General features: G+C 45.4%; 1 protein-coding gene across 1 annotated transcript in view; it reads left to right on the forward strand.

Moving 5' to 3' along the window:
* The first annotated feature begins 4,987 nt into the window (after positions 1–4,987).
* MYO3A (myosin IIIA) overlaps positions 4,988–19,837 on the forward strand; it is a 93,694-nt gene continuing 78,844 nt past the window's right edge. Inside the window, exons 1-3 of the mRNA XM_054171398.1 lie at positions 4,988–5,211; positions 10,860–11,042; positions 15,600–15,734. Coding sequence (XP_054027373.1) covers positions 10,875–11,042; positions 15,600–15,734 — 303 coding nt within the window. The 5' untranslated portion in view covers positions 4,988–5,211; positions 10,860–10,874. The remainder of the gene's footprint in view (positions 5,212–10,859; positions 11,043–15,599; positions 15,735–19,837) is intronic.

Consider the following 19,837-nt stretch of genomic DNA (forward strand, 5'->3'; position numbering starts at 1 on the left):
CTTTGCAAACAGTCCCTTTTCTTGTAGGCTCCCTTCAGCTACTGGAAGGCTGCAATTAGATCTCCCTGGAGCCTTTCTTCTCCGGTCTGAATAACCCCAGCTCCCTCAGCCTGTCCTCACAAGAGAGGTGTTCCAGCCCCCTGATCAGCTTTGTGGCTCTCCTCTGGGCATTTCTGTTTATTAATGTTAATGGTGATATTTGTTTAATGAGTATTTTGCTTAATGCCAAACTGCTTGTTACCTGAATCTTCAGGGGCTATGGAGAAACACAGCTGTATGCAGTTTCTGTTTTGTTTATATTATAGAATTAATTTCTATTCTATAATCTATGTCTGTTATCTACTATGCTATATTTATATAGTAATGATGTGTTTATATTATCTTATATTTTTATTCACTTGGATTGTGCCTAACCTAGGCAGCTGCTACTCCAGGATATAATCAAGACTTTCTATATAACTGAGTTAAAAGGATTTTACATGAAAAATAGGAAGTGTTTATTGCTCAGTTTAGTTCTTTAGCTGCACAATTTTGAAGCCAGTTTCATGGCTCTGTGGGATGACTCTGTAAGTGTTGTGCACCCTTGGACATGGCACTACAACCCCAAATTTGCATCTTTTCAAGACTGGTCATTGATGCCACACCCAGGGACACAGAAAGCAACAGTCCTCAGATGTCCTGCAGCCTTCTTTCTAGTTCACAGCACTGCACGTAAGCAAAATCCTTTAAGGTTATTTGGGCGGTCAGTGTGTTCCAAGGAAGGGATAAGTGCAGTCTGCTGACACTAGAAGCCATCTCGTAGCACAGATCTTCCCTGTAGTTAACACTTGGCACCTGACCTTCTCTCCTGTGATTTTTAGAACAAACATGGAAGGTTTTATATGCCAAATTTGCATAGAATCATAGAATGGTTTGGATTGGAGTAGACCTCAAAGATCAGCTACTCCAAACCCCCTGCCGTGTGCAGTGACACTTCTCAGCTAGACTTGGTTTCCTCATCCAGCCTGGCCTTAAACAAATCCAGGAGGGGACATCCACATCTTCTCTGGACAACCTAATTCCAGAGTCACCCCCCACCTTGTACTGAAGAACTTCTTCCTAAAATCCAGTCTAAACCTACCCTCCCTCAGATTAAAAAGAAGTTTTGGGCTCCACCACTACACTTTGATTTCTGCATTTGGCACTAATATTTCCCAGTATTTATTTTCCTGATGTTTTATTTCTTAAATAAATAAACAAATAACTTCATTATATTTTTTTGAGCTGAGTTTGAAACACGAGTTCAAATTGGGTCTGGCTTAGGACTGTCTTGGATGGAAAACAACACCTGCAAAACCCTAAAGCTATGGTACCTCCAAAGCCTGTGCAGAGCCAGCCATGAAATGCCAACATAATGCCTTGCATATAGAATCACAGAATCAGCCAGGTTGGAAATGACCTCAGAGATCATCAAGTCCAAACTATTATGTTTGCTTGTGTTTTTTTGCCCCTGCTGGGTATAAATCAGTTAAGTGTGAGTTAGGCTATCACCATTCAAAGGCAGTACTTCTCTGTTAGATGTGAGGCTCCTGGGTCTAACAGAGGGAGATTGTACTGAAGAACCATCAGTTCCCTACCTCACTTCTACTTTCCAGCATATCCTGCTTTTTGATTACTACAACTCTCACCTGCGCTTATGGGCTTCTCGAGACCACGGGGAGAGTTCTGGAGTGGGAACTTTCAACATTCTTTTGATTGCAGTTTTAATTGGACTCATTAATTACCACTGAGCTTTGAAATGATTTTCCTGATTGCCAACGGTGCTGTATTACACGTGCAGTCGAAAAAGCCTGAGAACCACATTCTATACATTTAAAGAAGTACAAACCTTTCTCCTTTGGGAACTGAGTTAGGTCACAAGATGCTGTTGAATAGTCACAACTTTTGATCTGCACCGATCTGAGTTGGATGTGAAAGGTTTTGTATCCTATTAACAATCTCCTGAGCTAACCAGCCCCTTAAATGTGATTACAAGGATCACACATCTAAGTCCTTCAAAAGGGGTTACGGCGCTGTTTTGATCAACTAAAGAAAATATCTGGCAGAGCTCAGAGCTGCTTCAGAGAAATCTATGCATTCAGTAAATAACTCCTGCCTGGACACTCATTATGGTGGATGGTATTTTTGACCAAAGGAGTAACAAGCTAGCTGCTGGCAAACTCTGTGGTGGTTTTCCTGGAGGATATTTGCTCAGGTGTCGCAGGAAGTATTGTTTCTCTGTAATAAACACCAAAAGGGGAGGAGTTCCTCATATTTGCTACAGGCTGAGCTCAGCTAAGCAGCCAGAGAGGTCAAAAAGCAGTTCCCCAGAGAGGTAAGTTCTTTAATTCTTCCTGTGGTGGTCTCTCTTCTACTAGTTAAAAGGTGCTTGCTTGTTTTCTTAAGTTTTCTTTTATATAGCTGCTGATCTTTTTGCATGTCACTTGTTATTTGCATATGTACATAATTAGCCACCCAAACACCTCCTTATGGGTATTAATAGTAGAATAGTATTAAAAGCTTGATTATAAAGACAATAAAATAGAGAAAATCAGGGAAGAGATGCCTTAGGTCCCACAACATGGCTGAGCTCTGCTCAGGGTTCAGAATCTAGCAGCAAGAAGACCTCTTGTTGTGAGGTCAACAATGTCCAGCACAGCAGGATCCTGACTTCATTGGGTGTGGGAAAGATTTTCACAACACAGGAAATGTTTTATTAAATCAATTACAGGCTTAATTTGGTGCCTTAATCATAAAGGCATAGTTGGTTATTTCAACTTTTGTCATTAGAAGCTTCTAGGAATGTAAAAGTCTGAGTCTCTCAGTTCTAAAGGAAAAAGTGGTCCACTGCACTTAGGTACACTCTGGTCCATTATACTACAAGGAAAAGTAAGGCAATTGTCTGGTGTGATCTAATGCTGAAGATGCTCTGAAAGGAGGTCTGGTCATCCTGCTTGCACATTCCACACAGCAATTTAAAAATAGCTTTCAGACTTACACCCACAATATTCCTAATGAAGTTAATTACCATGCTGAAAGGCAAGGAGAGAGGCTGACACAGATCTAATCAGAATCTGTTAAGGATAGCATAGCACTGGTGCTGTCTCATGGCATTAAGCACAACTCAACCTCATACTAGGTCCATTCAGGATCATCTAAATGAACCAGACCAGGTTTGGTCAGTTTCAAAGCTCAGTGCACCTGAAGAACTAATGAATGCAGAAGACCAGAGTATGTACACTTCACTCCAAGGGGACTCTGTCAGCTGAGCCCACAGCAGATTTCTGCCTTTGAGGCCCCTTGGACTGAAAAGGGAATACTTAGGGAAATTCAAAATCTCCTGAGCTAGGGGACAGTGACTTTAGCACCAGATACCACACAGGCAAGGTTAGCAGCAGTGGTCTTGTTTTAAGACAGCTAGGAGTGGGATGTATGAACAACCGCTGAAGCTTCTAAGGCCTTTTCTGGCTCCTAAGATCGTGCCTAAGCACTTCTCAGCTCCTTGCTCCAGGCCTCAGATGCACACCAGCTCTGCCTGGGAGGAGAGGTATGAGTGTTCAGCACCTCATTTTGTACCTAGGTTTCCAGTGAGAGACTTCTGGCTTGCCTTTTTTGTTTTTGGTGGTGCACTTCAGTCACACTTCTGTATGATCAGAGGATTAGGCTGTCATGCTTCTGCATGTGACCTACCATCCAGCCAGACACAGCCTAAAGGCAGTGGCTACTTGGCACTCAGAACACAACTAAAATCTATGAGAGCTTTGCCCAGGGAGGGCGAAGCTTTGCACAATGTTGCTTATGTAGCAATTCAAGCCCAAAAGGTATGGATGGTTCCTATTCTGGGGTCCTATTCTGCTGGTGCTTCCAACCCCAAGTAGTGACATGGGATGAAACAACCAGGAAGCTCATTTTGTATGTTTATCAGTGCCTCAAGCAGAGGAGAAATTGTTATGAAGGGACAGCAGCCAGTAAGTAAAAGTTAATAAAGTCTATACAGCACCTTGAACTTCCCCTCATAAATCCCCATGTGCATAATGCTGCACACAGTCTAAAAATGTTCAGCTTTTATACAGCAGCGAAGTGCTTTCAGGAAGGGAATTCAGGAGGCCTCTTCTCCTTACAGATAAACACCTGGCTCATGAGCTTTTGGGTTTAAGAACACAGAAGTTTCTATTGATGATTTCTCCACTGAGGAATCTTGTTCAAGCGCTGTCTGACATCTGGGACAGGAGAAGCAGCGTTTCCCATTGCGCATATATTCACATGGAAGGGCCATCCATCAACTCCCTGGTCTCTACTCTCTTTTCATGAGCAACACAGAATGTAGATAGCTCTGGCACAACTCCCCTGCTGCCAGATCTGTCTGAAAACAAAAACCACATCAAATGTTACTAGAGAAATGGAAAGAGACAAACTCAAGGTGACAGAAGAAGTCTCCAATGAAACCCATGAAGTTTGGCTGCTTCTCTGCAGTGGCGGGGCTCCTCCAAAGCAAACAAAAGCAGCAGAATTAAAGCCTGTCTCATATAGATCACGTAGGAGATGTACTGATAAAATTAATCCATTTCCCAACTTTTGAGTACTCTGTCTTGCAGCTTCCCTCTGCTCCCATGTGTTATAATGTCGTGTTGTTGCTGTGTCGTCCTCTCTCTGGAGCAGGCAATAACGTGAGCTCTGTGCAGCCACCAGATCTCTCAATTATTTTTAGCGGACCAGTTAAGACCATTAGCGTTATGCTGCCAGTGTGGCCGCGGGCAGCCCCAGGGTCGGGACTCGCAGCCCTCCCGTGCTGAGCCGGCAGCCTCGTTGGATGTTCTGTGCCCAGCAGGTACGGCTAGTCCCGCCTTGCGGGGTCCGAGCCTGGCGCCTGTGATCCTGCTTCCCAACCCGGGATCCCATGCTGGTTGTGGCCTGGAGAGGTTGCAGTCTGGAGAGGTAGGGAAGCCCGGGCTGCCCCAGCACCTCCCGGGGCGCCCTGCCCGGGGCGGGCCGAGCTCTCCCGGCTTTGCCGGCGCTCGCGGGGGATTAGCGGGGCAAAACCGCTCATCCGCTGCTGACCCCGAGGCGGGACTGCGGCCGGGGCCGTCCGGAGGTGGAGGAGGAAGGCGAATCCAAGACACGGCCGCTGGAGGTGGCGCGGCCCCAGCCCCCTCAGCAGGGCTGGCTCTGCAGGGACCAGAGGTTTCGCTGCGGGTAATCCCCGGCCCGGGGGTGGCGTGCAGGACAGGAGCGGGGGTCCCGGGTCCGGTGACTGGCTGGCGGCTCTGACCGCTTCCCAGGGAGCCGCTGGGCTTTGGGGGTACCCGACCCTCCCGACACGGCGTCCCGCCTGCCGGAGGGCGTCGTGGCAGGGCTGGCCGGGTGCTGGCTCCCACCGCCGCCTCGGACCGGGCGGGCGTGGCCGGGGTGCGCTGCCCGCCAGCGGGGCTGCCCCGGCCTGGGGACCCCCTGCAGGCTGCGGGCGGCGCCGGGGCTCTGGCGTTCGGGCCCCGGGTGAATCCTGCTCTCTGTTTTTGTCTCTTCCTGTGAGTGAGTGTCTGGCTAAGGGGAGCGGGCAGAGTTCTCGGGAAAGATTCCTGGACCGCTTCGTGCGTGTGGAGAAACAGCGAGCTTGTGGAGTCTCCTTCTCGGGAGACTTTTCAAAGCCCACCTGGACACCTTCTGGGTGCTGGGGGTAGACCTGCGTCAGCAGGGGGGTTGGACTGGATGATCTATGGAGGTCCTGGACTGGATGATCTCAGAGGTCTCATCCAACGTCAAACGTGCTGGGATTCTGTGAAACCAGCCAGGGTGCTGAGGCCGGCAGCAGACACTGGTAAAGCAAGGCAAGCACTGCCCACCCATGCCATGCAGGTCTGTGGTGTGGCCATGTGAAATCGTACCATGCCCACAGTGCCCCAGTGCACACCCTAACTTCTTCCCACTAAGTGCTGGCAAATTTGCTTGTCTGCAATGCCTACTTTATCTTGCTATCAAAGGACTGTGTTGCTTAATTTCAGGCCCTGCCAAAGCTCCCTGATAACAGCTGCTAAATTAATTTTGAGTTGAAACTTCATTGCTGCTACAAGTTCTGAGAAACCTGGAGTGAGATGGCACCACATTGATTTTTATGGCTTTGCAAAGTTTTACTGTGTTAAAATGGGAAAATTAAGTGATGCTTTATCTTTGAAAGCCAAGCTCTTTGCTAATATATTGATCTAGCATGTAGTCATTGAAAAATTATTCTCATCACTTTCAGTGCCTCTCTTCTGGGAGCCACGAAATGAGCTGTGTATGATTCTGTTCATGGATTGCTAATGTCAGTTTATTACTTCAGATGGTGCGAGATCCAAATACAATTTGATAATGAACCATTCCCCCTTCCATTATTAATCTTGTTTTCATGGCTGTAATGTCCCTGCATAAATACTTTCTGTTGGATGACAAGTGTCATAAAAATCTCCAGCTCTCATTTGTTTTCAAAATACCAGAGCTTTTATAACTGTCATCAATAATTAAATGTAGCATTTTGCTTCCATGTCCTTTTCATACTCTCTTTCTATAAGTAAAGATTGGCTTCAAAAAATCAGGTCTCCCATACTGGTGTCATGTTTAAGATCTGAAGGATTCTCATCCAGTGGGTGGCCCCTGTGCATGAGATTAGACTGAATACTTGCAGCCCTTGCTGATTCTTTAATCTGTTGCTTAAAAAGCCCTCCTCCCATGGTGTTCCTGAGAACTATCAACCTCAGTGTGCACTAGGACTTTTGCTGTTGTCGGGCATGGTGGAGGATGGAAGAAAACCACAGTGCAACCTAACACTGATGCAGATCTCTTCTAGCACACCCTCTGAGAACATTCAGAAAGTGAGGAGCTGGAGCCTCCCATGAGCAGGGCTGGCCTCTTGAAATGTCTAGATCAGCTGAATAATAATCAGCAGATGAAATGTCAGTGTGGACACCCAATATGCATTTATCAATAGAAAGAGATCAGGTACTGATACCAGACAGTACTGTTTCTCTACAGTGTGTAGAAGTTCTGCAGAGGTCAAGGAGTCCAGAAGCATCAAGTTTCTCTGAAAGCTGCCCTGCTTTGTTGGGAAAGTTGTTGCTGGATAACAGTCAGCAAAGAGAAGTGTGTTTAGAAACAGACATTTCCCAACCCTTCAGGGAGTGAAGCGCACTAAAATGTGCCATCAGGACTTTTTTTCCCAGAACAGCCCTAAAGCTATACATACTTTGATTTGTGCCTGGGAAATACATGGTCTGAGATGAAGCTGGATTTATCACCACTCCTTGCCTCCAGACACTTTAAAGTAACTTTATTTCTTCACTGACATTAATTTAGGGTTCAGCTGTCAGGTTCAAAGTTTGCTTGGCAATGTCATTGTGTGGCTCTTGCCTTTCCTGTGCATCCTAAAATGACATCCAAATTGCATGCTGACTTTTAGGTGATGAGATGTGGCTGGTTTGCAGTTTCCCTGGCTATGGCATGGAGCTGATACTAATTTTGTGAGCAGTCAAGTTCTCACTCTTTTTTCCCCAGCAGTTAAGTAGGACAAGATTCGTTTCACCTAACGTGCCTACATCTGAAGCTGTTTAACTGGGTTCCTCTTGTAGTCAATGGAAACTTGGCCAGTCTGGAAAGCAAGTCTTCTTATGCTAAGGTAGATGCTAACCAGGCCAGGTAAATCAATTTTTGATTGCTTTGACTGACTAGAATGGGATTATGGTATCCATCTTAGATTCCATTAGGTATGTTGTATGTGTATCAAGTTAGGTGAATCCCAGCTCTTGTGACTTTCTTACTTGTGTAAGCACACACCAGTGAAAGAAGTGAATCTGGAATGGAAAATTGAGGGAGGATTTGCATACTGCAGCTACATGTTTCTAGATTTTGATCCTCTGAATTTGCTTTGACCTTAACATGGATTTGTGTTAAGGGAGACCTGGGTAATTTTGTGTTCACAGCCTTTAAAATCAGCACAGGACCAGTACTGGGTTCAGTCCTCAGCACACAACAGGCTGCTGCAACTTTCCCAGTGTTAGGAAGGTATTTTACTACTTTGCTGCATGAATGGGTACAGAAGTTGGCAATGTATTGAAAAAAAGGAGGAGGGAGTGACAGAGAAGAAAATCCTGTCTTCTCACTCATCACTGAGCTAATCAGCCAAGAGCTGACTGATGGGAAGAACCCTGAGCCCTGTGCCCCCCAGGCAAGCTTGCAATATCCAGTAGAAAATGAGCCTGAATACAAATGATGTGCAAGTATGCAACCTGATCTAGTGGAGGGTGTTGCTGCCCATGGCAGGGGGGTTGGAACTAGGTGATCCTTGGGGTCCCTTCCAGCCCTGGCAATTATGTGATTCTGTGATATCAGATCATTGAAAGAACTGATACAACTGTGCTGGGAGAGCTTGTAGTTGGCATCCACACTGTATGCATAGTGGATTTACATGCTGTGTGTGGAGAAGGCTAGACTGGTTATATGAGTGAGCAGATCAAGTGTGGATGCTGGAAACCATGGGTGAAGCTGCAGTTGAAGCCTCTGTTTTCAAACAAAAGTAGTGTGGTATCACTTATGTTTGTAAAGATGTGAAGAGCAGTGTTGGGAGGAGGCAGCCAGGCTCTTCTCAGTTGCGAGGAGTAATGGGTGCAAGCTGGAGCAGAGCAGGTTCCATATGAACATAAGGGAAAACTTTTTCACTGTGAGGGTGACAGAGCCATGGAGCAGGCTGCCCAGAGAGGTTTTGGAGTCTCCTTCTCTGGAGGCTTTCAAAACCCTCCTGGATACTTCCCTGTGTGACCTGCCCTGGGTGATCCTGCCTTGGCAGGGGGGGATGGACTCAAAGGTCTTTTAAGGCCCCTTCCAACCCCTACCATTCTGTGATTCTGTGATCATGGTATTTCTGTCACTCAAGTAGTATCATATAAAATGCTTTATGTGTGTAGGTTTGTGCTGTTGATTATAAGGAAAAGCCAAGAATAATGACATTATATGGACTGTTTACAAGATATTATATAAACATTTTAAAAGATGTGGCTGCAAAAATGATTCCCTAAACCTCTGTCCTGGTTTAGAGCCACAAGTGACTCCAGACTCTGTCTCTGTGGTCTTCTTAAAGGTACCTGATCCTCAAACCACCACTACCTGGCTCATTTTCTGCATATGGTGAAGGACTTAAGCACCCAGGAGCTGTTTCATTTATTGCTTGCTTAGTTAGTAAGGGCTTCAATATGTCTTCTTCCCTGCCCCTTCTCTTTTTCAGTCATAGCTCAACAATTAAGAATATGAGATTGAAACCCACATTTCTACTGAGTTTTTGGCCATTCTTAAAAAATGAGGCTTCTATTTTGTTGTTGGTTGTTGGGAGGGAGGTTGTTGGGTGGTGATGTGTGTGCTTTGTTTTTTACCACGGTAGCTGCTAGTTAGTCACTGTCCCGGCAGGCAGAAATGAATTGCATCCATCACTGTGCCTCGATAGGTGTAACCTGGTCAGTGATGGATGCAATTCTATTGTTGTGAAAGGTGTTTCCTTTACAGTATGCAAAACAGCTGTTAATGGAGGAACAGCAGGAAACTTGTTTTCCATGACTGTGAAGGCTTGACTGTCAGAAGACCGTAATATGGTGAAAAGACCATAATATTGTGGGAAGATCTGCCACCTTGAAAGGGCAATATTAAAAAATATATAGCAGTCAAATGGTGAGAGTAGGGTTATAAAGCTGATCATTTGCTGTAGAAGTTTGTGTGACTGCAATGTTACTATGCAACATTATCATATTTTGTGGGGTTGTTTTCCTCCTCCCTTGCCTGATTCTTAGCAGTGGAGCCAAATTCTTCTGGCTTTCATGAACCCATTCCCATTCCCCTGCCCTCAAACAATCCCAGAGTGCCACTATTTCATGGAAGTGCATGGGATAGCTTCTGACTTCACTCAAACCTGAAATTACTTCAAGTTATTATTTGGTATATATTTGATTTCTATATATATATAATTTGATATATATCACAGTGTCACTGTATCACAGTATCACTGAGGTTGGAAGAGACCTCAAAGATCATCGAGTCCAACCTGTCACCACCGATCTCATGACTAGACCATGGCATCAAGTGCCACATCCAATCCCCTCTTGAACACCTCCAGGGATGGGGATTCCACCACCTGCCTGGGCAGCACATTCCAATGCCTAACAACTCTCTCAGTGAAGAACTTTCTCCTCACCTCGAGCCTAAACTTCCCCTGGTGCAGCTTGAGACTGTGTCCCCTTGTTCTGGTGCTGGTTGCTTGGGAGAAGAGACCAACCCCTTCCTGGCCACTACCACCTTTCAGGTAGTTGTAGAGAGCAATGAGGTCTCCCCTGAGCCTCCTCTTCTCCAGGCTAAACAATCCCAGCTCCCTCAGCCTCTCCTCATAGGGCTGTGCTCAAGGCCTCTCCCCAGCCTTGTTGCCCTTCTCTGGACACGTTCAAGTGTCTCGATGTCTTTCCTAAACTGAGGGGCCCAGAACTGGACACAGTACTCAAAGGTGTGGCCTAACCAATGCAGAGTATATTTCCCATCATTTGATACAGTGCAGCATTTCAAGTTCATTATGCTTTCAGTGCAGGCACACTGCATGCAAAAACACCTCCAGTGTTTTCATATGTAGGAAATCAATTGCTGTTAAAGAAGTTCTTTACAATAAGTGTGACAGAACACTGGAACAGGCTGCCCAGGGGTGTGGTGGAAGCCTGATCTAGGTGGAGGGATCTTTGCTGACTGCAGGGGGGGTTGGACAAAATTACCTTTGAGAGTCCTTTCCAACCCAATGGAATCTGTGAATTTGTTCAGTGAATGTTGTCATCTCTTTTTTTCCTTAGGAGCCATCATTTGAGATGCTTCCATTGACTGGGAAAACAATAATATTTGACAGCTTCCCTGATCCCTCAGATACATGGGAAATCATTGAGACTATTGGCAAAGGAACATATGGAAAAGTTTTCAAAGTGTTAAATAAGAAAAATGGCAGCAAAGCAGCAGTCAAAATTCTGGATCCTGTTCATGTAAGCTACTTAGGTTACTTTGTTTGTGCTTGTTTAATTGTAAGTGAATTTCTTTTAGTCTTGGTAGATCATTTGCATTAGAAGTGATGGTGAAATTAGCTGCCTCAACCTGCTGAGCATCCAGCTAGATACCAATGCATTTCTCGTAGTGTAAGTGAGCTTGGAAATGATTCCATATGGCAGAAGTCAGAAATATACCTGAACTTTGTTGCTTTTGGTTCTCCTTTGCTTGTCTCTTAATTTCTGAAGCATTGCTGATTATCTTCCTGTTCAGTACCAGGAGTCCTAACTTCTGTTTTTACTGTTGTTCTGTAGCTGATGCTAGAGGAAGGAGAAATAGATTCATTAGAGATAAGGAAGTAGGATATAATGAAAGAGGTGTCAGGCTCTGGAGCTCTCAACACAGGAAGGACATGGACCTGATGGAGCGGGTCCAGAAGAGGGCCATGAAGATGATCAGGGAACAGGCTGAGGGAGCTGGGGTTGTTCAGCCTGGAGAAGAGAAGACTCTGGGAAGACCTAATAGCAGCCTTCCCATACCTGAAGGGGGCTACAAGGGGGCTGCAGAAGAGCTGTTTACATAGGCATGTAGGGGTAGGACAAGGAGCAATGGTTTGAAATGAGAGGACATTCAGATTGGATGTTAGGAACATGTCCTTTACCATGTGGGTGATGGAACACTGGAGTAGGTTGCCATGCTGGGTAGTTGAGGCCCCATCCCTGGAGATATTCAAGGTCATGCTCAACAACCTGATCTAGTGTGGGTTGTCCCTGCTCTCTGCAGGGGGCTTGGACTAGATAACCTTAGGAGGTCCCTTCCAACACAAACCATTTTATGATTCTGTGAAGAAATACAGTGGATAAAGATGCAACTTAAGAAACTGATGAAGAAAAACAGGTTTCTTATTGTAGGGGAAAAATGGAAGTCAGTTATGTGGGCACCATCACACTCCAAGACTTGAGTCTCTTCCCTGAATATATTCTCCTATTTGTTCTAAGAACACCATTCTCCTTTCCCCCTCCCATTTACAGGATCTCTGGAGTAGCCGCTGTACCTCCATGTTATTGTTAAAATGGCAATCCTCTATTAGAAATAGAGGGAAAGCAATAAACTGGCTCTTCTTGTTTAAACTGAAAGTATTATTAATGGCTGCAGAGGGAGCCATTGCAATGAGGAAAGATACTTTCTGCATTTCTTTTCTAAATTTTACAGATTTTTTCCTCTGGAGGTGGTTTCAGAATTGTGCCACTTGAGAGGAGGGGGAAAAAAACGAGCAGAAAAAAAATGTATGTTTGTGTCTCTTGGTTTAGCTGGTAGATCCAAATTAAGGTGGAAAACTGCCTTATCATGGGTGATGCAGGACCAAAATAGCATTTAATGTTTAATCCTTTAGGGCTCTCAGATACTTTCTGCTGAGAAACAGCTCAGCTTTTTGAAACCAGAACACCAAACTAAAAGTGTTGAAATCAGCATGCAGGGAGATGGGACTGAGAATGCTCTCAGTCTTGCCCTCAGGGCTATAATTAAATACCACTGTACTTCAGGGCTCTTAGCCAAATTATCCTCTGTCTGAATTCACATGAAAACATTCCCTCTACTGTTTTCTAGGCAAATATGTTCAATTCAACCAAACGTTTCAAGTCTTCTTCCTTCATAAAATGCAGAGGAAGAGTTTTCTTTCTGCTATGCACAGGATGAATATTCTACTCATTTAATTCTCTTTTCATTTTTCCTTATTATAGTAAAATTCTCATAAAATCTGAGTACCCCTCGGGAGCCATAAACCTCTATTAAATCACAGTGGGACGGTGTGCTAATTCTCTTCCATTTCCCCCAAGACAGCCCAGGGCCATTATATGTCTTGTTTGTAGTGGTTTTGGCTTTTGACTCTCTGATTATTTTTTTAGTGTTGTGGTTTGTGTTTTATTTTGTTTTGCTTTTTGTTTGATCTGTCCTTTTGGTTTGGATGGATTCCTATTTGCATTTCCTCTCTTCACCCCTTCTTGATTTCCAGTCTTTCCCATCTTCAGTGCCTTGGCTGTCTCTTCCTTCCTTGCACCTCTTTTTTTTTTTGGTTTCTGGTTTGTTTGTTTGTTTTGTTGTTGTTTATTTGCTGTATTCTATGTTTTGCTCCTGGGAAGATTAACTTAAAGTTCCTTCTCTTTTTAGAGAGAGATTTCAGCTGCTTTTTGGCTGCTCCAACAAAACAATCTCTAAACCCCTTCCCTGTGAGAAGACTCATTCTTGTCATCTCGATATGAAAGTGTAATGGCCCAGTTCCTGAAGATGCTGGTGACAGGCAAAGTTCTTTGAGACCAGCCAAGCTGGACTCAAGTCAAAAGGCTGATTTGTGGAACTTGAGTTGGATTTAGCACTGGAGAGACTGATGTAGGAAACAAGTGAGCAAAGTCCTCTTAGGGGCAGTGCCTTTAGTGGTGAACAAAATGAGGAGTGTCATTTGCTGGGAGTACAGAGCTTCCATTTTCTCTGCTGTGGTCACTTCTGTTGGGCAATGGTGAGACAGGTTTTCAGCACTGAGTAGGTGCTTTTCACTGATATGAAATCTATGCATATATATATGTACAGTGGTAGGAAGAGAGGAAATGGCCTCCAGTTGCTTCAGGGTTGGACATTAGAAGAAACTTCTTCCTTGAAATGGCTCTCAAACACTGGAATAGGCTTCCCAGGGAAGTGATTGAATCCCCATCCATGGAGGTGTTGCAAAGAGGCAGAGATGTGATGCTGAGGCACACAGTTTAGCACCAGTCTTGGCAGAGTTAGAGAATGGTTGAACTCCAGGATCTCACAGGGCTCTTCTGACTGAAACAATTGTCAGGTTCTGTGGCTGGTGGAGTTCATAGGTAGCCTTCTCCAGAACTGGATTTTCCTGTCTATTTCTCTTTGGGTGGATGTAAATAGCAAATTGTAGTTAAAATGTTTCAGATTGGGAAAGAAGAATAGAATAGAATAGAATAGAATAGAATAGAATAGAATAGAATAGAATAGAATAGAATAGAATAGAATAGAATAGAATTAACCAGGTTGGAAAAGACCTTTGAGATCATCGAGTCCAACCTATCACCCAACACCATCTAATCAACTAAACCATGGCACCAAGAACCCCATCCAGTCTCTTTTTAAACACTTCCAGTGATGGTGACTCCACCATCTCCCTGGGCAGCACAATCCAATGCCAATCTCTCTTTCTATGAAGAACTTCTTCTTAACATCCAGCCTAAACCTCCCCTGGCACAGCTTGAGACTGTGTCCTCTTGTTCTGGTGCTGGCCACCTGGGAGAAGAGACCAACCCCTACCTGGCTACAACCTCCCTTCAGGTAGTTGTAGACAGCAATAATGTTAACATATTTGAAATCTAATCAACAGGGGGATGTGATTGCAGCTGTCTTCTCTTCAGCTATGGCTGCATATTTTCACAGCAGGACTGAAACGCAGGTTGATAGTGTCCCTCAATGAGCAGTTCCAGTGCCTGCTGTTATCAGCATCCATGTTTGGTCTGAAAGGGCTTGCACAGCTCCTGGTTCATGTGTTGGCAGAACTTGTCCTTATCCCTCACCTCCAATCTTTTGTTACAGGCCTCCAGTTTCCTGCACCTTCCTCACCACATAGGAAACTCAAGGCCTGTACCAAAAGACTGACAAAAAGCCATGATTCTTATAGCTTAATAGGAGAAGGCAGAGAGATCGTGGATCAGTTCTGGGCCCCATCCTGTTCAATATCTTTGTTGATGATCTAGATGAGGGAATTGAGTCCATCGTCAGTACCTTGGCAGATGACACCAAGTTGGGAGCAGGTGTTGATTGGTTAGAGGGTGGAAAGGCTCTCCAGAGGGACCTTGACTGGCTGGACAGATGGGCAGAGTCCAACAGGATGGCATTCAACAAGTCCAAGTGCCGGGTGCTGCACTTTGGCCACAACAACCCCATGCAGCACTACAGGCCGGGGTCGGAGTGGCACAGGTTGGACTTGATGTTCCTTGAGGTCTTTTCCAACCTTATTGATTCTATGATTCTATGAAACATTCCCAGATGCTTCTGGGAAGCAGGATGGTAAATGAGGAGGCTGTGGCTGCAGTCATACTGGTTTGTGCACAGAGGGGTAGAGAGGTAATTCCATCTGCACCACCTCGAGCTGGGGATACCCTCGAGGCTAGAGAAGGAATGTGACTTCCCAAGGCGTCCACAAGCATCCTCTTGTGGCTTGCACTGGCTTTGCCTTCAAATGCTTCTTTCCCATTCTTCTGAGGGCTGCTTTGTCATACCCAATGTGTTCATCAGTTGAAGTCAATAAAGAGTAAGTCAAAGGCCAGATGACTGGTTTGTGTGGAGTAAGCAGAATCAAGCTTTGTCGCCTAGCAGATGTTACATCCATGTTCTGTTTGGTGTTTTGGCTTTGTTGTTTCTTGGGGTTTTTTCATTGTTTCAAGCTACATTTGAATAGGCAGAAAATGCTGTGGTGGTGTTTTGGTGTTGTGTTTTTTTAATGGCTGCAATTATTTGTTTATTAACTGCTCTGTATTTCTCATTTGTGGCACTAGGACATTGATGAAGAAATTGAAGCCGAATACAACATTTTGAAAGCTCTCTCTGATCACCCCAATGTAGTCAAATTCTATGGCATGTACTACAAGAAAGATGTGAAAAATGGAGACCAGCTGTGGCTAGTTCTTGAGGTAAGTAATTTGGAAAAATTAGAGTGGTGGTTTTCCATTTGGCATTCCTGTGTTGAGTATCAATTCAGTGAACGAGATGCAAGTAATTTGTTTGATGTTTTTTTCCTTTAGAGTGGTTGCATGTGAAGTGTTAAATGCTCTTGCTTAGTCTTTTCAGTGCTCTGAATTAATGATCTGCTTTGGGGTCAGCATTCTTACTGTGAAATGATACTGATAGTGTTGTGCCTTCAGAATTAGGATATAAATGCTAACAGAGCTTCATAGGATTTGCTACTTAAAATCTTTGTTTGGTGACAGGCTTCTTAGGAGAACCTACTGGTAGGAATGTCTTTCTCTATGGCTAAGATATGATATAACAGACAAAGAAACCACTATGATGATTTTTTTTCTTTCTGAATGAAATTGAATGGACAGGTTTGAGGAGTGGGCCAGTGCAGACTGCATGAGGTTCAACAAGTCAAAGTGCTAGGTCCTGTATCTGAGTCGAGCCAACCGCAGGCACAAACACAGGCTGAGTGCAGAGTGGGTTGAGGATAGCTCTGAAGAAAGAGATTTGGGGGTGTTAATGGATGGGAAGCTCACCATGAGCCAGCAGTGCCCTCATGCAGCCCAGAAGGCAGTGGTATGCTGGACTGCATCAAGAGGAGCGTGGCCAGCAAGGCAAGAGAGGGGATTCTGCCCCTTTGCTCTGGTGAGACCCCACCTGTCCAGTTCTGGTGTCCCCAGAACTTGACGATCTTTGAGGTCTTTTCCAACCTTATTGATTCTATGATTCTAAGAAGGATATTGAAGTGTTGGAGCAAGTCCAGAGGAGGGTCACAAGGATGATCCAAGGGATGGAGCACCTCTGCTATGAGGACAGGCTGAGGGAGCTGGGGTTGTTCAGCCTGGAGAAAAGAAGACTCTGTGGGAGACCTTAGAGCTGTCTTTCAACACCTGAGGGGATCCTACAGGAAGGCTGCAGAGGGACTTTTCATAAAGGTGTCTGGTGATAGGACAAGAGGGAATAGTTTGAAGCTGAGGGAGAGAAGGTTTAGAGTGGATCTTAGGAAGAAGTTCTTCAGTACAAGGGTGGTGAGACTCTGCAATAGGCTACCCAGCGAGGTTGTGGATTTCCCCTTCCTGGAGGTGGATGAGGCCTTGGGCAACCAAGTCCAGTTGAGAGACCAAGGGTGACTCTGGATCAGGTTGCTCAGAGTGGTAATTGAGGCCCCATCCTCAGAGATATTCAAGGTCAAGCTCAACAGGTCTCTGGGCAGCATGTTCTAGTGGAGGATGTTCCTGCTGACTGCAAGGAGGTTGGACTAGATGATCTTTGGAGGTCCCTTCCAACCTAAACCATTCAATGATTCTATAAAAGTGACCTAATTTAATTCCCGGGACACTTCTGTTTGTGTTGCCTTTTTTTCCAGAAAGAACATAACCATTAAACCAAATAACTAGAAGCTCTCAGTAGTCTGAATTAAACTAGGACACAGAAAATTGCAGTGCTCCAATTCAGCTGGTCCTCTTTTTACAAGCATAGACAAAGCACAAACCCATGGTGTTTCCTTTTCACCTGACTGGGGACACTGTAGCCCCATATGGAAGAAAGGAATAAAGTGCCAGTAGAGCAAGCTGCCAGCAGGGTAGGGGCAGTCCATTGCTGCTGGATTGCTTCTAGTGGCTTACCTAGCCTGGGAAAGCTTGCACATCTACCCAAAATCACAGAATGGTGGGGGTTGGAAGGGACCTCTAGAGATCATCCAGCCCAACCCCTCTGCTAGAGCAGGATCACCCAGGGTAGGCTGCATGGGAATGCATCCACAGAAGGAGACTCTACAACCCCTCTGGGCAGCCTCTTCCAGGGCTCTGTCACCTTCACAGCAAAGAAGGTTCTCCTCATGTTGAGGTGGAACCTCCTGTGTTCCAGCTTGTATCTGTTGTTTCTTGTCCCGTCACAGGGCACCACCACCTAAAAGAGACTGGCACCTTATGTCATCTTGACACCCACCCCTCAGATATTTATAGACATTAGTAAGATCCCCCCTCAGCCTTGTCCTCTGAAGACTTAAGAACCCAGGAGAGATGTTCATGTCCCCCAGCCATCCTTGTAGCTCTCTGTTGGATTCTCTCTAGCTTGTAAAAGGGTAAGAACTGTGAGAGAACCTGTCTGAAAGCAGGCTGTTGCTGTGTGATAAGCACAGAGTAGCAAACTAACGTAGTTCCTACTCAGCTGCCAATTACAAAGGAGTTGCAATTATCTGGTGAGTCACTGACATCTCCTGAGCATATACCAAGCTGAGATCCCCTGAGGAGTCCTTTCTGGGGTTTTGTGCAGATCATTAGAAGAATCACCATTTGTGAACTTGCTCAGAGATGAAGAGCCCAGCCCAACACACAGAGTTACTCACTCCTTTCCAATCTAGAAGTGAGCATTCATGGCAGGAAGCTTACATCAAAGCTTTAAGCCAAGGACAATAAATGGATTGGGAAATGGAGAGCCAAGGGGATAACAAAAATCATTTGTGATCTCAAGCAGCTGCAAGCATTTGTTAGCATTGCAGCACAGGAAAGTTATGAGAGGAGGATTAAAGGGTAGCAGCGTGGGTTTCTGTTTGGTTTGGCTGCTCCTTCAAAGCAGAAAGGAAAACGTGTCTGCAGTCAGCTGGTGATGGATGCCAGCACTGGAGTTCATCCTGGTTAGGAGTGGATCTGTGGATGACTAAGGAAAGGTATCAGGACTGCTGCAGGTCCTGACAGTAAAAGCAGCTAGCTCCTATCTGATGTGATTGAGAGGGGACAGCCAGTGTGAGGGTTCCAGGGAAGAGTGATATGGCCAGAGGTGGCCAGACAGGGATAAGAACTCACTAAGGCCAAGAGACCTTGCAGTAACTCCTGGATGAAATGAAGAATGCTGAACCTGCTGTAACAGGCCCAGAGGAGACCACCAAGGTGATCAGAGGGCTGGAGCAGCTCTGCTGCCAAGACAGGCTGAAAGAATGTGGGCTGTTCAGCCTGGAGAAGAGGAGGTTGCAGGGTGACCTTATAGATACATTTCAATATATGAAGGAGACCTACAGGAAGGCTGGGAAGGGACTGTCTAGAAGGGTTTGTGGTGACAGGATGTGGGGCAATGGTTTGAAGCTGGAGCAGGGGAGATTTAAGTTGGACATTATGAGGAAGTTCTTTACAATGAGAGTGGAACAGTCTGCCCCTCTGGAGGTGGTGGAGGCCCCATCCCTGGAGACATTCAAACTCAGACTCAACATGACCCTGAGCATCCTGACCTAGTTGGAAGTGTCCCTGCTGCCTGCAGAGGGGTTGGACAAGACGAGCTTTGTGAGTCCCTTTCAGCCCAATGCCATCTGTGAACAATCTCCCTGCACTGCTGCATTTGGCCAGTGCTGTGCTGTTGCCCTGTTGGATCTGGTGTCTGAGGAGGGAAGCTCAGCAAATCAGATGATTCCAGATGTTTGCAGGTACCAACTGTGGTCACAGAAAGTGCCCTGGGACTCATGAAATATGTATACACTTTCCTCACAGGTTCCTAAATGAACAGTGACAGCACAATTTGCATATGTGTCAGACAGAGCAAAAGGGCTATAATTAATGCCTCATTTTTGTGTGGCAAGATGGTTCTGGATCCTTCACTGACCTACTCTACATGGAAGAGGTTCTGATCATGCTACTTTTTTTGACATTGCACAGAATTGTAATGTGGGGGGAGGGATGTGTGTGTTGTGGGGTTTGTCCTGTTTTGTTTGGTTTACTTTTTTACTTAGAAATCCACTGTGCTGTTACATAATGCCCTCTCTGAGAAGCACAGCTCTGCATCTAAAGAAGTATCAGTCTCAGCAGGTCCTGTTGCACTGGGGAGCAGAGATGGTTTTTCAGCTGGGCACCTCAGATATCAGCAGTGTGATTCTGAGTTGCGATGTTTGCACCAAAAGAGGAGCAAGCAGTGTTCAAAGTCAGAGCTAGGTATTGAAGCCACAAAGATGATGCAAGGGTTGGGACATCTCTGCTATGAGGATAGGCTAAGGGGGGTGGAGGTGTTCAGCTTGGAGAAGAGAAGACTCTAGGGGGACCTTAGAGCTGCCTTCCAATACCTGAAGGGATCC

The sequence above is a fragment of the Dryobates pubescens genome, chromosome 21, assembly GCF_014839835.1.
Source record: "Dryobates pubescens isolate bDryPub1 chromosome 21, bDryPub1.pri, whole genome shotgun sequence".
Taxonomy (NCBI): domain Eukaryota; kingdom Metazoa; phylum Chordata; class Aves; order Piciformes; family Picidae; genus Dryobates; species Dryobates pubescens.